Here is a 15,748-nt window from a genome sequence, read left to right as displayed (position 1 = left end):
ATCTTGCCTTGCATGTTTACGATCAGTCAAAATAAACAGATGAGACACTTGAAGCATGCAGAATTTGGACCGGTCCTGGCTTAATCCAATGCCTGACTCTACTTCAGGATCAATATATGACATGTAACTGTCCTCTTTGCGTATTAACAATTATCATATAAATATGCTATGTACACCCATTAGAGCTTAGAGTTCAGACATTCTAAATTCTAGAACTATATACAGATAAATACATTTCACAGTGTAATTTGATGAAAATAGTCTCTGTATCTGCATTTTCTAACATAAAACCAAAATTTCATAAAGTAATTCCTCCAAACCATTTCATATACCCAGCTATGTATGACAGCCATTGCAAGTGATGATTTTACCAATACAAACGACACTTTTTGTCTTTTATTTCCTAACTTCAGAAATGCACTCCAAACATATAGCTATGTATAAGCAGAAATGTCTTGCTTCCTCACTCTATAGGTGCAGTTTCTCAAACGTATTGCCTAAGTTCATCTAGACATACAGTATTTTGAATTTAACAGCAAGACTTAATGTCCTATTAACTATTTGTAAATAGTGTTGCGATACTTTATGAATATAAATATTACACATCTGGCCCCAGACCTGCTCTGTATACCCATTCATAATAGTTCCTGAATGAAATGAAGTAACATTAAATAGTGATTGTTACAATATGAGGTTTCATTTCTAGTATTTGGTTCTACTAAAATAAGTAATAAGTGTATATTCACTAGTTAGTAAATATATTCAGTTCATATAAAACAGACAACAGACATGGCAAACAATTTCAATGTCAAAGCAGCTAACTAATATGTCTCTCTTATGAAATCAAATGCACAAACAAAAATGTACAGATGAATACCCTGTAAGTTTTGAATTAAAAGATCTAGATCTTCTAAACATTCAGGCTGCTTGATGAAAATGCTCAAACGCCATAATATCAGTGACAGTACCACCTAGAATTACAATCTTTGGGCTACAGATCTCAACCCTAAGACCTGAACGTGACACCTAAACCCGAATCCCTGAACCCGCTTATGTTTTAAGATAAGGAAGAAAGGCATTACATATCCTGCTTCATATGTAACATTCATTACTGTATCCAGCATAAATCTCTCTTTATACAACAGTTAGTTGTGGCGCTCTAATTTGGTTGGCCTGTATCAAATTAACATGTTCTTGTGCGTGAAGAGAAGATATTTACTGTTCATATCCTTCTGCTTGCCTATGTTAGTGCATCAGTGTCTAGTTGCTTGTCAAAATGCATTTGCCTTTTTTTGAAACAAAAGAACTTGCATTACTTTATATTGATTTCTTGTTTACTGAACTGTTGTATAAAAGAAATATCATCGCATTTGTGCTGTTGGCCTTGTGTACTGTATGTTCACTACAGCAGCACTCTTGCTTTTGCTGATTGTTTGCATATAAGCTACAATCCTGAATGAAGTAAGCACAGCATGGAACGGTAAAGCCTCAAATAATGTTGATTTGAACACAATTTGACTTTCTTTTGTTTTATGAAATACATCAATCTTTCGGAGAGAAAATGGATGCCTTGTCGCCTTTCCAGAGCCAGACTAGCAAGAATACTGCTCACATTTGTTGTATTTGTGCTCAGAAGGGGTTGAGGCGTATACCCGTCCCCAACGGAGAGAAAGGGTTTACTTTCGCCCACATCAGGGCATCATTTAGTGAAATGGCTGATTTGCCATCTTCCAGGAAGAATGCTGGACCCTGCCAGGGAAGAAAAGGCATATTTAAGTTCAGTGATATTTGTATAGTGCTAATACAAGACTATCCACAAGAAACCCACCTGTATCCTGAGGCCAGTGAAGCAGGAAATCTGGACATCAGAGTGGCTGGGCAAGTTGGAGCCAGTGACATAGTCGGGACCTTCTAGGCCCTTGATAGGCTCCTCACTCATCCGACTCAACAGCTGGCTGTACTCCCTTTTCTGGGCCTCAGATGGTGGATTGTACAATGCATCATCTGCCACTCTGTGTATGTGTAGAGAGACAAAAAGACTCAATCCAGTATTTCATGATACAATTGCATAATGAGAGATTTACAAGCAATTTAATCAGCTGGCCATTTTTGACAGAGAACACCAAATTAGGTAAAGGATTTTCAACATGGCAGAAGTGTTAAGGGCAGTGCCCTAACCGCAGTGCATTCTAGGAGTGCATTTTCCATGATCAACACTTGGAAATGGTCTAAAATAAGATATCTGTTAAGGCAGCATAACTTTGCATACTGTTTGGAATAGCGTACAACGCTTTAAAATACTGACTTTGAAACAAAGCCGTTGTGAATTGTGAATTACAGTAATGTATTTTGGTACAGACTTGAGGGAATATGTGCAGGCTCTCCAGGCCTCCAACTCTACAGACAGCTGCTCTATCTGCAGTGGCACAACCACCTCTCTCCTCTTCAGCAGCTGACTGAGGGAGAAAGATAGAGAGAGAGAAAGACATTAATTGCGATATTTACACCATTAATTGAGTAACTTAATATACATCCAACAGGCAACGTACCTTGTGTATTCATACAGTGCTGGCACTATACTTGAATACTGTCTCCCAATGGCAAATAGTGCACCAATATACCCACAGAGAATAAGCAACTCATTGCGTTCTCTAGCCAAAGACACAGAGAGAGAGAGAGAGAGAGAGAGAGATAGTGAGATGACCATAGAATGAAAGCTGCTATAAATGACATCATCAACAGGTGTTTTTGAGGGAAGGTCACTGACTTACTCACTACACTTTGGAAGAATAAGACGGTCTGTTCTGATGTAGCTCAGCAGGTCTAGGATGTGGTACACAGAGTCCATCGTCCAGTCAGGAGAGCTCAGCTGCTCTATTGAGGGAAGAGAGTCAGTAATCTATTGTTGGCTGTATTAAGACCTTTTCATCAAGGCATCAGTTGTGCATTCGGATAACACAATCTTGTGTTGTCATCATGAATTGTTTATTGTTTTATGTACTGTAGAAGGTCTACACTGTAAAAAGGAAACCAGGGAACCTTGAGGCAACCAGCTTTAGGACTTTTTAAGTATATTCAACTTATGGAAAATGTTGCATCAACTTAATTAAAGTTGGTATAATATAATGTGTTCTAGAAATTCAAAACTAATCATTCTTTTTTTTTTGTACTTATGGGTCTAAGATTAAGTTAAGCTGACTAACATTACATAATAGTTATTATGAGAACTTTCTTAGTTTGTCTAACTTGTGTTTCAGTTTGTGTAATAAACTGAAAAGTTTTATAGAATCACTTATATAGACCAATACAAGTTGTATATACTCACACGTGAAATGGAAGAAACTTCAATGACAAGAACACTAATCACTCTAATGGTGACTTGAACCTTAACACTTGCAACAAGTTAGTTGCTCGTACTAAATTGCCTTTATTGCATTGCTTTTTTAAAGTAATGTCTAATTTTTCTACATTCGATAGTTCAGTCAACCTTTAAAATAGAGTTTGACAAAATGTAAGTATGCAGTATGCTACACTAAGTATGCATAGTCTGTAAAACGAACATGTTCTGGAAAGAGCACTGTAATGAAATATGAAGTTGAATAAGTTAGACACAGATACATTTTCTCTGTGTCTAAGACACTCACCTTTGACATATGTGATCCCAATGGGAAGAGCTTTTTCTGGTTCTGGGCTCAGGAGGTAATACTTTACCGCTGGTAATACTTTACCCTCAGCATGTGCACTTTCAGCAAGTTCTTTACATTCCTCTAAAGTCGGTAGACCACACTGAAAAAAAAAATGTAATTAATTATTATCAAATATTATAGTTAAATAAATGTCTGCCTTTGCAGAATATACCATTTTCACTTCAAATAATAAACACTATGGATTCTTGTTTGGTTTTTCACAATCAATGCATGAATAATTTTTACTGGGTTAATGGTGAACATTGGGGAGTATGAATGAAGTAGCTACCTTTTCGTGTAGGTCATTGATTTCAGCTGAGCTGCCAGGGTAGAAGGCACACAGTTTGGCTAACAATATCTCGTTATCAGGGATCATCTGAAGTAATCTGGCTGCAAGATCCCTAGGGAGTAGAAGACCCAATGCAACATGAGTTAAGCACAGGGAAAAAGTGGACATGCCATTCATTCTGTGGAATACAAAAAGTGAGTTTTTTAATATTTTAATGTAATATATTACAAACTAATCGAATATTATAAACTAAATGAGGGCTTTCAAGAAGCATCATAACAATGAATACATACACTAGAATATATACACTACACATACACTGAAAATGAATATATTCACTACCTATTGTTTAGGGGCAATAATATTTTATTTATTTATTTTTTGGCAAGGATGTAAATGCATCAATCAGAAGTGACAGTACAGACTTTTACATGTTACAAAAAATCTTACTTGATAAGAAATGTTGGATGAATGATCTTGGAAGGATTATATGACAATGTAGACTTCTGAAATTTTAGCTTTGCCATGACAAAAAAAATAAACAAATAAATAAATACAATAAAATATATAATTTAAGTTATTTAAAATCATAATAATATTTTGTTTTTAATGATTTTTACTTTATTTTATTTAATGTTTTGATCAAATAAATACAACCTTGGCCAGCATAAGAGACATAATAAATAAAAAATTCCACCAACCCTAAACTTTTGAATGGTAGTGTATGATGACTGTGAAGAGCAATTTAAGATATTATTCACTGCTAATCATCAAAGACATTGTATACTTCATTCTGCATTTCTTCTGAAGCTCAACAGTCCCTGTCCTCTTACACTTTTATTTTAAATTGAAAAATTTAAACAAAATACTGTCCACTTTTTGCATTCCATAAAAGAAAAAAGTCAGAGTTTAGGAACAACATGCTTGTAAGTAAATGATGACAGGAGGGAGAACTATTCTTTTTAAAATGCTACCTATGTATAAAGTATGTCAACAATTAGTTGTATTAAAAATGTGTAGTTTCAAGTTGAATGAAAACCTTATGGGGCATTCCAACTCAGTCAATTATGATTTATAGTATTAAGAAAGATAATCTATTATGAATAAGCATTTAAGCATATAAACCTAATGTACATGTAACAAAATCAACACTTAGTGACACAAGGGGGGCAGAGAAAATACCTGTATGCCACAGATGGAAAGCTAGAGAGAAATGGAAATGAAAAATATGACAGGTGTGCAGTAGGGATGACTATCAAAATCATGTCAACACTTCTGTACATGACTGATGATAAGACATTGGTTGCATTTAGAGGAAAGTGTGCAAACTATTTCAGAGGAAATATGATTTAATGTGACATTTGTGGTCTTCTAAAATTTTGAACAAAAACCTGGTTCCCTTTTTCAGACTTGACTTTAAGAAAAGATGCACTGATCTCACGGATCAGTTTTATTCTTACCAGGTGGCAGTGGTCATGTATTTCCTGGCCAAGAGCTCCAGAACGTAGTGGGTGGCTTTACTGGCTGATTCTCCCAGGACTGTGCCTACACACACTGCCAGCTCCAGCTCATTGCCTCTGATCAGAGATGCCATAGCCAGCTGACACAAGGAGATAAAAACACAATTTTATTCTAACCTAAACACTCATATAACACTGACCTAACATTTACTGCCAGCCAGTCAGATAAAGGTTCCCGTTTCATAACAACAGAAACAGAAATATTTGTCAGTTTAAGGGCAAATTTCACAAAACCTGTCACCCCTATCAACTTGTCATCAAAATGTCAAAGGTAACAACAAATTGTACTTTCATAATATGAAATTCTACTTCAAATAAATGCAGTTCTTCGGATCAACAACACAACTGCTTTCAACATTGATAATAATAATAAGGAATGTTTCTTGAGCAGCAAATCAGCATATTAAAATTATTTCTGAAGGATCATGTGACACTGAAGACTGGAGTAATGGCTGCTGAAAATTCAACATTTCCATTGCAGGAACATTAAAATAGAGAACATTTAGTACATTTATTTTACATCATTACGGACCCTAACCTTTGAAATGTAGTGTAAGTGTCTTTAAAATAATCTTAAATTGTCTCAGTAGGCTTTATCATATTTTGTAGTTGTTTAATTATTTTAACACTGACATGATATTATTAGAAGTTGTCTGATTTTAAATATTGCTACAGGTGGTCAATACTATCTGTCAGTATTATGAGCTTACTTCTGCGTTGTCTACAGCTAGATGACAGCAAGCTGCTAACACAGCACGGCCATCTTGGAAATACCACTCTGCCAGCTCTTTACACACTCTGTGCAACATCCTGGACAAAGAAGGAGAGAGTGGATAAGAAAATAAGAGGTGAAATACTTTATTGTGGCCTAAATTAAGTATAACGTACCCGCAGTATTTTTCTATGTTGTCATTGTCTGAGTTTGCAGCATGGTTTATTGATGTGATCTGAGGACCATGGATATTGCCTTCACAAGCACCCTGATGAAACAAAGCATGTTCTCATTAATAGTATAGCCTCGTTCGTCATGACACTCACCACAGGGGTGCACAGTCTTACAACAACTGTAAAATGGGTAAAAAGATAAAAGTGCCCTATACCTGAGCCACCAGCACAGCTTCTTTCAGCTGTCCTCTAGAGGTGAAGAAATTCACCAACTTTTTCACCTCACCAGTGGCGATGCAATACGGGATGACATCATCATTGCCTTCTTGCATAAGCTGGTCTGCTCTCCTGCATTAAGGAGTTAATGAATGGTAATTAATTCACAACAACTGATTTAAAAATACAAATGAGTATATGAGATACCTTTGCATGAGCTTTTTCCAGTATTTCATGGAGACACCAGGGGCCACAGAAAGAGCCTTCTCCCACTAAACACATAAAGAAATTAATACTTTTATTTGCACTAAACTGCATAAAATGACAGTAAATAATTTTTAATCTTACGAAGGGTTAATTTTTCAAATAAACGTGTTTGTATTCATCAAAGAATTCTGAGAAGTGTTTTCAACACTGATAATAAGAAATGTTTCTTAAACAGCAAATGATCATATTGAAACTACTGCAGTTGAAATTGAAGACTGGAGTATTTACTGCTGAAAATTCAGATTTGTCACTTTTGATCTGTGTTTGACTATATTTTGAGTTGGGTTGGGTTTTGCATGTTTCTCGGTTTTGTTTTTGTGTTTAATTTTGTTTCCTTGGTAATTCAGTGTGATTGATTTCATGTACATGTGTCTTGTTTCATTGATTAGTTTGCTATTGTGTACATATATGTTTGTTCTGTTCATGGTCTGATCTTATCTGTGAATACCGGTTGCTCTGTTGCATCTGCTCAAATGATGCCTGAGTATTCTGAGTGTGCTTTTAATAAATTAACTGCTGCGCATAGATCTTGCTCTTCTCATCTTTGCTGCAATCGACCATGACAAGCTTTGCCATCACAGGAATAAAGCCTTGGTAATTCAGTGTGATTGATTTCATGTACATGTGTCTTGTTTCATTGATTAGTTTGCTATTGTGTACATATATGTTTGTTCTGTTCATGGTCTGATCTTATCTGTGAATACCGGTTGCTCTGTTGCATCTGCTCAAATGATGCCTGAGTATTCTGAGTGTGCTTTTAATAAATTAACTGCTGCGCATAGATCCTGCTCTTCTCATCTTTGCTGCAATCGACCATGACAAGCTTTGCCATCACAGGAATAAAGTACATTTTAAAATATATTAACACAGAAAAAAATTCAAATTGTAAAAATAATTCACAATATTACTGTTTTTATTGTATTTTTGATCAAATAATGCAGATGTGAGGAAGACAGCCTTGAAAGATAAAAAAAAAAATCATAAAAAAATCTTACCGACCCCAAACTTTTGAATGGTACACTCTTAAAAATAAAGGTGCTTCACGATGCCATAGAAGAACCTTTTCGTCTAAATGGTTCCATAAAGAACCTTTAACATCTGAAGAACCTTTCTGTTTCACAAAAGGTTCTTTGTGGCGAAAGAATGTTCTTCAGATTATAAAAAGGTAAGAAAGAGATGGTTCTTTAAAGAATCAGTGGCATTCTATGGCATCGCTTGAAGAAACTTATGAAGCACCTTTATTTTTAAGAGTGTAGTGTAAAACTATGACTCTATTAGGGCTGTCAGTTTACCATGTTTCTGATTAATTACATTAAAAAGACACTGAAATAACACATTAAACATAATTAATCCATAATTAAATCAACAAATATCGATATGCTATTAAATTGATTACTTAAGCAGCATATTGATGTAATGAATTTAAAAAATCATTTAATGGCTTTGAAATCTTTACCTCTCCCAGTTCCACCATAAGCTCACAGTATCTCTGGATTTGACCCAGTCTGATATGGATTTCTGCTGCATTCTTGAGCCTTTCCTCTTTACTAGGTGCTCCAATACCACCCCCAAACTTTGACATCTTTACTATAGTCAGCTCTTGTGCTTCAGACTACAGAAAAGACACATACAGTGAAACTGACAAGAACTTAATTTAAAATACTATCCACCTTATTCTTCACATAAAAATTACATCACTATTCATACACTCACAGTTTTGAAGCGGACCAGATGTTTCATGTGCATGATGCCTTGCCCATAGTTCTGTGGAAGAAGACTATCATCCTGTCCGTTGATTACAGCAACCAGATCCCAAAGGTTATGACTCCCACCTGGTGGCTAAAAAGACAGAACAAATAACCTATTATTTATACTCCAAAAAAGGCCCATGATAGTTCTGTGTTGAGATTCACTCACTGAGAAACACTCAGAGAACCATCGGAGCTTCTTCATGCGCACGTCACTTGAGAGTTTATCCAGCTCCTGTTTGATATCTTTGGAAATTTTTCCACACAGGAGAGGAGGAGCTCCAGGGACCATAGCACGATCTACACTCAAGAAATAAATATGTTTTAATATGTTTACAAAACCAACGTATACAAGACTGTATATAATATGTGCATGTTTTTAACCTGTGTTGCCAATGATGTCATCCCAGCTGTGGTCAGTAAGGATGTTGACCACTAAGGGAGCTATTAGAGGAGTGAGTGACCAAAGTCTGACCGTAGAGTCTCTAGAGCAGGAAGCCATGGTGAACGGACGGCTGGGGTGACATGTCAGACCTGGGGATTTCATACGGTTGACAAGGATGCATACATAATGTATTATTACCTTGGAATGACACAAAATTATGTATGAGTGTTCCTATACTGTATGCATAATTCTACTAAAAGACAGCCCTTGGACAAAAATAAGTGTTCCTGTTACATATTTAGGTCTCTTCTTAACTATTCAATGGTCTGCTTTTCCTGCCTCCATTAAAATAACTTAAATCAGTCAACTTTGTCTAGCTATCACACAGTTGTGTGTTTTGTCTGCAGCATATACATTTAATACCCTACCATAGACATCAGCTCCATGGTCATATACAGTGTCTAGACAGGTGCCATCTCTGGTGTCCCAGACACGGATGGTGTAGTCCCAGCTCCCTGAGGTCAAAAGGTACGGCACCTCTGTGTTCCACATAAGACCCCGCACTGGAGCTGTATGGCCACTCAGCACGTTAATGCAGGCATCTTGGGTATAATCCCAGATACGAACAGTCCTAGTTGACATGCACACAGAAATGCATCCATTTAGGAAGTTTAAGGTGCTCTCAGGAGTTTTTGGTTTATGCGGTTTTGAACAATGTCACTGATGTGAATATAACATCACATACAAATCTCAGTTACCAGTGCCATTGTAGAAATGCTCAATTCACAGTCAGCATTGATTCATTTATTCCAAGTTTCTAATAGCTGGATGCTAAAAATAGGATGATTTACATGGCAGTTCCTTTCAGGCTTCATAAGCTAATTATATGGGTACCATTTGTTGCACCCCTAAATCAAATAGTGAAATACTAGGTTTTATTAGCATTACGATTTAAAGACAATAAGGCAATAAATATTTTATCTTTTCCACATTTCAGCAAAAACTGTAAACTAAAGCTGTTTTATTTAACAATCAATTTAGACAAATAATTCATTTAGTTATACTATTTTTATATATATATATATATATATATATATTTTTTATATATAATATTTTAGTTAATTATACTAATTGTTTTCTATTTTTAATATTTTTTATGTAATTTATTCATGTGATATCAAAGCTGAATTTTCAGCAGATAATACTCCAGTCGTCACTGTCACAGGATCCTTCAGAAATCATTGTAACTAACAGGATGATTTGCTGCTCAAAAAAACATTTCGTATTATACTCAAAGTTGAAAATGGTTGTGCTTAATATTTTTGTGGAAAATGTCAAAATAATAAATTATTTTTTGTAATAATGTAAAAGTGTTTACTGTCACTTTTGATCAATTTGATATGCCCTTGCTGAATAAAAGTACTAATTTCTTAAAAAAAAAATGTACTGACCCAGTGTGTAGTGTAGCCTATATTAGAGTGCAAATTAAGATTTAATTGAACTATTACCCATCATCTGAGCCGCTGCACAGTATGCCCTCTCTGAGAGGTGACCAACGCACATGGAATACTTTGGCCGTGTGACCTGTAAAGACTTTTAGTGGCTGATCTGAACTGGTGGCCAAGTAATAGACTCGAACATTCTTGTCTTCACAGCCAGTGGCAATCATATCTCTGTGTGAGTGCAAGAGAGAGAGTGTGAGAGAGAGACAGACACACAGTGTATTATAATTGTGATAACAAGAGAAAATAATACTGGTAAAAAGTTCTGACATCTGTGTATGTATTTGATTAATACACATACTTGTTATTTTGACTCCAGTCACAGCCAAACACTGCTGCTGGATGTTTATATTTGTGCAACACTTTGCCATCAAGGGTTCGAATTATGCTGAAATCAATTTAAAAAAAAGTCAGAATGTCATGTCAGTGAGGATAATATGACTTCATAGCATTTATGGACTAAGTGGAAACTTGAGAGAATGTTATTCAAAAGGTAAACAGACTCACCAAAATCCATCTCCACTGCACGTGGCTATTCTTTTGGAATCTTTATGGCTCCATGCAACACAGAAAATACCATTCTTCCCATGCTGCAACACAATTTCAGTCAAAATAAAGACCCAGGCTAACTCTGAAGATTGTGCAATCAAAATTAAAACAACAATAGAAATTTAAATAAAATCTCATAAAATCTAATTTAGAGTTATCCATTTTGAATAATTAGTAACTGTGAGAATTCTGGATAAATCAAAATCAATAAAAAAGTTCAGTGCTTGCCTCATTAAATCTTGTGATCATTTTCCCCTTTTTCACATCCCAAATGAAGGCGCCATTCCTTGATGTGGCTCCTGCTATGCAGTTCAAATCTCCTTCGGGTTACAGTGAAAAACAGAAATGAAGAAATAAGTTTACTAAATAGCCACAAAAAACAAAACCTGTCTAAAACTTCAGTGATAACATGGTCTGTTCTAATATTGTGTATCATTCTTACCAGGGGCCCATGACAGAGAATAAACCACCCCCTCATTGCCCGGAGATGTGTACACAGCAGTTAATGTGTTTATATCCCAGACTTTTATCGTCCCATCAAATGAAGCTGTAGCTAGAAGGTTTGGATCATCTGGCTTGAATTTGCAGTCAAAGATAGTTTCAACATGACCCTGCGACAAAAAGAATGTCTTTAAGTCATAAAACCTTTCATGTTTGAATTATATTTGTATAATCATTATGATGGAATTCTTGCCAGTGTTGTTATTGTTAGCTAAAACTAAAATCATTAAAAATTGGGTTCATTAATTGAAATTAAGATGAAATAAAACATAAATATTAAATGAAAAACATGAAATGTTGAACATTAAAAAGGTTGCCTTGGAAACGAACTGAAATAAAATCAATTTAAGTTAAAGCTAAATTTCTAAAACTAAAACGGAAATAAAAATAAATTAAAGCTAAATGGAAATATAAAAAAAACGAATTAATAAAACACAAAATTACCCAAATTTAAACAAAAATTTAAGCCAAAAATATAAAAATAAATGCTAATTAATAATATTTTTAAAAAATATGATAACTAATATAATAGTAAATAAACAATAATAAATTAACAGTTCTGGTTCTGATTATTATTCTGATTCGCTGACAAACTTGAAACTGAATTGAAATACAGTAAAAATATGTGGTCATGTATGTGGCAGTTAAAATGTGAGTCAGACACAGGATGCTTAATCAGTGGCGCAAGGAAGTAGTTCTGCACATGTCCTGAAATAACCATCAGTACATGTGATATTAGTGCTATAAACAAAACAACTGTGTTCAGACTGATGACTAAAAATGAATGCAGGACCACTTCAGAAAATGAATGCACACCCGAAGTCTGCACATTTTGCTTTGTGTTGTGGGCGCATTATCACCTCAGGTGTGCATTAATTTATGACAATTCAGTGGTCAATTATTCCTTACTTAACCATGGGGTGAAAAGGTTTTGTTGCATTTTCTTTGTCATTAATAAAAATCAAGGCAACTAAAAGAGCTGTTTGTTGAGAAAATAAAATGTATATTTGCTGAATTGATCAGGTGACCTTTAAAATCGCTAGGACTGAAGGGTACCTCTTCAACAGCAATATGACTAATATAAAAACATAATTTTAAGCTTTAGGTGCTTGCATCAATGCATTCACTGTATAATTACAATATAACCTAAAAAAATTCCCTGTCTTTTTTAAGTATAGAGTACTTTCATGATATTAAATATAAAAACTATAATAATCATTTTAAGGTTTTTCAATATATGTTAGCCCACAGGTAACAACATGTCACTTTTCCTACCAGATCCCGAAGGAAGTCCCACTTTTTGGTGCCCATATCATATAGTCCAACCCCCCCATCCATGAAACAGCAGACAGCGTGGCCGGGTGGGAGGGAGAAAGCCTGGTTCTGTGAAAGAGTAGGTGGAGGCACAGCCTCACTAGTGGAGGAGGTGTAGTGATTCTTGGAAGGGGAATTCGTGCTAAAGGCTAAAAGAGAGATGACAACACTGACTATGTTTACATGTGCACCAATAATCAGCTTATTTCAAATAATCAGAGTAAGGACTTAATCACATTAAGGGGTTTACATGACATTAGCAAACCTCTGCACTCCGGTTTACATGCAATTTACATTATTCTGATTATTTGCTAAGAATTGTGGTTATTTTGGTAAACTCACATACAGTACTGTAGGTGTGTTACTGGCCACTGTTTTAACCTACTTAAGTCAAATGCAAAACACATTTCTAAGGACATAATGAATGGTTATTTGGCACCGTGATGAAGATTAAATGTGATAGCAATGCCAATACCAGAGTATAGTGATTCGGAGTGGAGGGAAAACTTCTGCAACTCCGACATGGAGTTCATTCATGGAGTTGAGTGAACAACACAAACCATCCGTGTACATCCAAGAACGTGCTCTTTGGTCAAAGCGGAAATAAATGTTTACATACCTGTTTATTGTGATTAAAATCTGCATACACCACATATTTTACTATGATTATGCTTACTGTGACTATGAGCGTATTTGCATAAATTTGATCGAAGTATTGTTTTTTTCTCATTATAATCCATTAAGAAGGTGCATGTAAACAGATTATTGTGATGAGGTACTCAAACACAGTATACAGAAGTGATAAATGGTAAACATGAAAACACGTACATTTCTTCGCTGGTGGGGAATTTAAAACATGAAGTGCATGGAAGCCGGTTTTCTTCAGTTTGAAGTTATCCAGAGGTGTCGCTCTTGATACGTTCCATATTCTCAGCACGCCAACTTGAGAATCTTGAGAATTCAATTTAATAAAATAAGCATTTTTAGTGATGCAGCTATGCAAATATGTTATTAAGTGTTCCATTTCAAACTACTCCCCTTTCTGTTTTACGTTAAAATGTAAATGTAACTAATAATTAAATGAGACTTCTAAAATCAGATCAAAGCTGGCCTCTTAAACTAAAAACTACTATTTCCCACTGGCCCTTCTGTGCGTATTTATCTTACCCCCTGTGATAAACATGCCAGGGGCACTGGGCACCCAGGCCAGGCATTGCACAGAGGCAGCAGCACTGGGGAAACTAAAGGTTGTGATGCAGGATAGAGATTCAGAGTCCAGCAGTCTGATGCCATTGTGCATGTTGGCCACCAGCAGGTAGTCTGTGCTGAGAGGGTCCCACTCTAGAGCTGTGATGGGGTCCTCTTCATCTGTGCCTTCTAATGACTCGGGACGCAGTACATGCTTCTGATTCTTTGAGCCTAAAGTAATATAATTAAAAGAACTGCAAGTTATTTTGCATGTTAGTCTTGTGCACATTGCAGTATGTTGATGTCACGTTAGATTTTAGTATTTTGTAATAAACAGATTCAGCCAAAAATGAAAATTAAGTCCATTTAATCATCCTCATGTTAGTCCAAACCTGTATGACTTTCTTTCTTCCTCTGTGGCTGCCTCCGAAATTGCATAGTAGATACAACATTCGGTTTAAAACTTACTTTGTGACCACAAAAAAAGTATGTTCTATATAGAATGAATGCAATACTATACTATCCTCTATGCTGTCACTGTCATGTGAAATCATCTGTCGTGGCCTCATGGAATAGTAAAGTGTCCACTGGATGCTCACTTTTGAATCTATATGAATTTGGACATACTATATATATAGTATTAAGTTGGCATATTCAGGCACAGGGCCACCAACAAAATTGTTTGGTCACCAACAAAATTATTTGGTTACCAACATTCTTCAGAATACTTTATTTTGTGCTCCACAGAAGAAAAAATCACAAAGGTTTGGAACAACATGTTTTTAGTATTAACAAACATGAACCAACAAGAGCAGTCATGCTACCTGGTTGAAAGATGGACAGACTTCCATCAGTGTGTCCAAATACCACTTTTCCCTTCTTCAGTGGATGCCAGCGGAATAGGCAGATATCCGAGAGGAAACTGTGAGCCTCCTTGTGCACAGCGACTCCTGAGTCTGGCCCAGAGATGGTCCATATATACAGAGGACCCCGGTGGGATACGAACGCAACGCTATCACCTGCATTCCAGCACCAGCTTAGAGAAGCTGGGATACCTGAAAAACACCCATTTAGGCAAGTTTAAGACCTCACATAAACCAATCACAAACAGAAACAGTCATTTTGTGTGATGTCTTGGAGGACACATGCTGTCAGGTGGAATATGTGCCATGAAGTGGTCTGCATTTCTTTGGATACTACTGTAAGTGTGTCGGTACCTTTCGTGTTGTCAAGCCGTGTAACTGCCTTCTGCTCAGCTACATTCCAGATGATGAGCAGGTTATCAGCGCTAGCACTGGCAAACACCTCAGGGTTTTGTGGACACCACGATATAGCTGTGATTGTCTTCTTGTGTTCAGACATGATTGCGCGCAGCTTAAACTCATTATATCTGTGATCAAGCTAGAAGGACAAACTTCAATCAATACCACTCAAAAAAATAAATAATTCTGAATTCAAAAATCAAGTCAAATTAGACTATAATTGTAGGTTGTTAAAAGGTTCACCCAAAAATGAAAATTCAAATAAGAATATTTTTAATGGAACGTGAGAGATTTCTGTCCCTCCATTAAAAGTGAATTCCACCAAAACTTCAGAATGTTCATAAAGGCATTGTAAAAGTCATTTATATGAATTGAGAGGTTTGATAAACACAAGTTTACCCTAAGTTTATCGAAAAAACACAATTGCTTTATACTG

At 35.8% G+C, this 15,748-nt stretch overlaps 1 protein-coding gene across 1 annotated transcript; it reads right to left on the bottom strand.

Moving 5' to 3' along the window:
- Window positions 1–145: 145 nt before the first annotated feature.
- Window positions 146–15,448, bottom strand: wdr17 (WD repeat domain 17). The gene is made up of 28 exons (XM_016232194.1): window positions 15,268–15,448; window positions 14,875–15,105; window positions 14,030–14,281; window positions 13,691–13,813; window positions 12,824–13,011; window positions 11,490–11,658; window positions 11,276–11,364; window positions 11,006–11,088; window positions 10,800–10,886; window positions 10,505–10,669; window positions 9,425–9,627; window positions 8,996–9,145; window positions 8,781–8,911; window positions 8,577–8,702; window positions 8,320–8,475; window positions 6,804–6,868; window positions 6,596–6,728; window positions 6,384–6,475; window positions 6,206–6,305; window positions 5,436–5,575; window positions 5,158–5,178; window positions 3,976–4,087; window positions 3,645–3,786; window positions 2,772–2,874; window positions 2,550–2,651; window positions 2,361–2,456; window positions 1,829–2,012; window positions 146–1,749 (listed from the first exon to the last, which is right to left on the bottom strand). Exons 1-28 carry the CDS (start codon window positions 15,410–15,412, stop codon window positions 1,630–1,632), a joined length of 3,708 nt encoding a protein of 1,235 aa, XP_016087680.1. The 5' UTR covers window positions 15,413–15,448; the 3' UTR covers window positions 146–1,629.
- Between the last annotated feature and the right edge of the window lie 300 nt (window positions 15,449–15,748).

This window comes from Sinocyclocheilus grahami, unplaced genomic scaffold (genome assembly GCF_001515645.1).
Source record: "Sinocyclocheilus grahami isolate Dianchi unplaced genomic scaffold, SAMN03320097.WGS_v1.1 scaffold17.1, whole genome shotgun sequence".
In the NCBI taxonomy this organism is placed as follows: Eukaryota; Metazoa; Chordata; class Actinopteri; order Cypriniformes; family Cyprinidae; genus Sinocyclocheilus; species Sinocyclocheilus grahami.
Note: the sequence above shows the minus strand (reverse complement) of the source record. Positions and strands in the feature narration are given on the sequence as shown.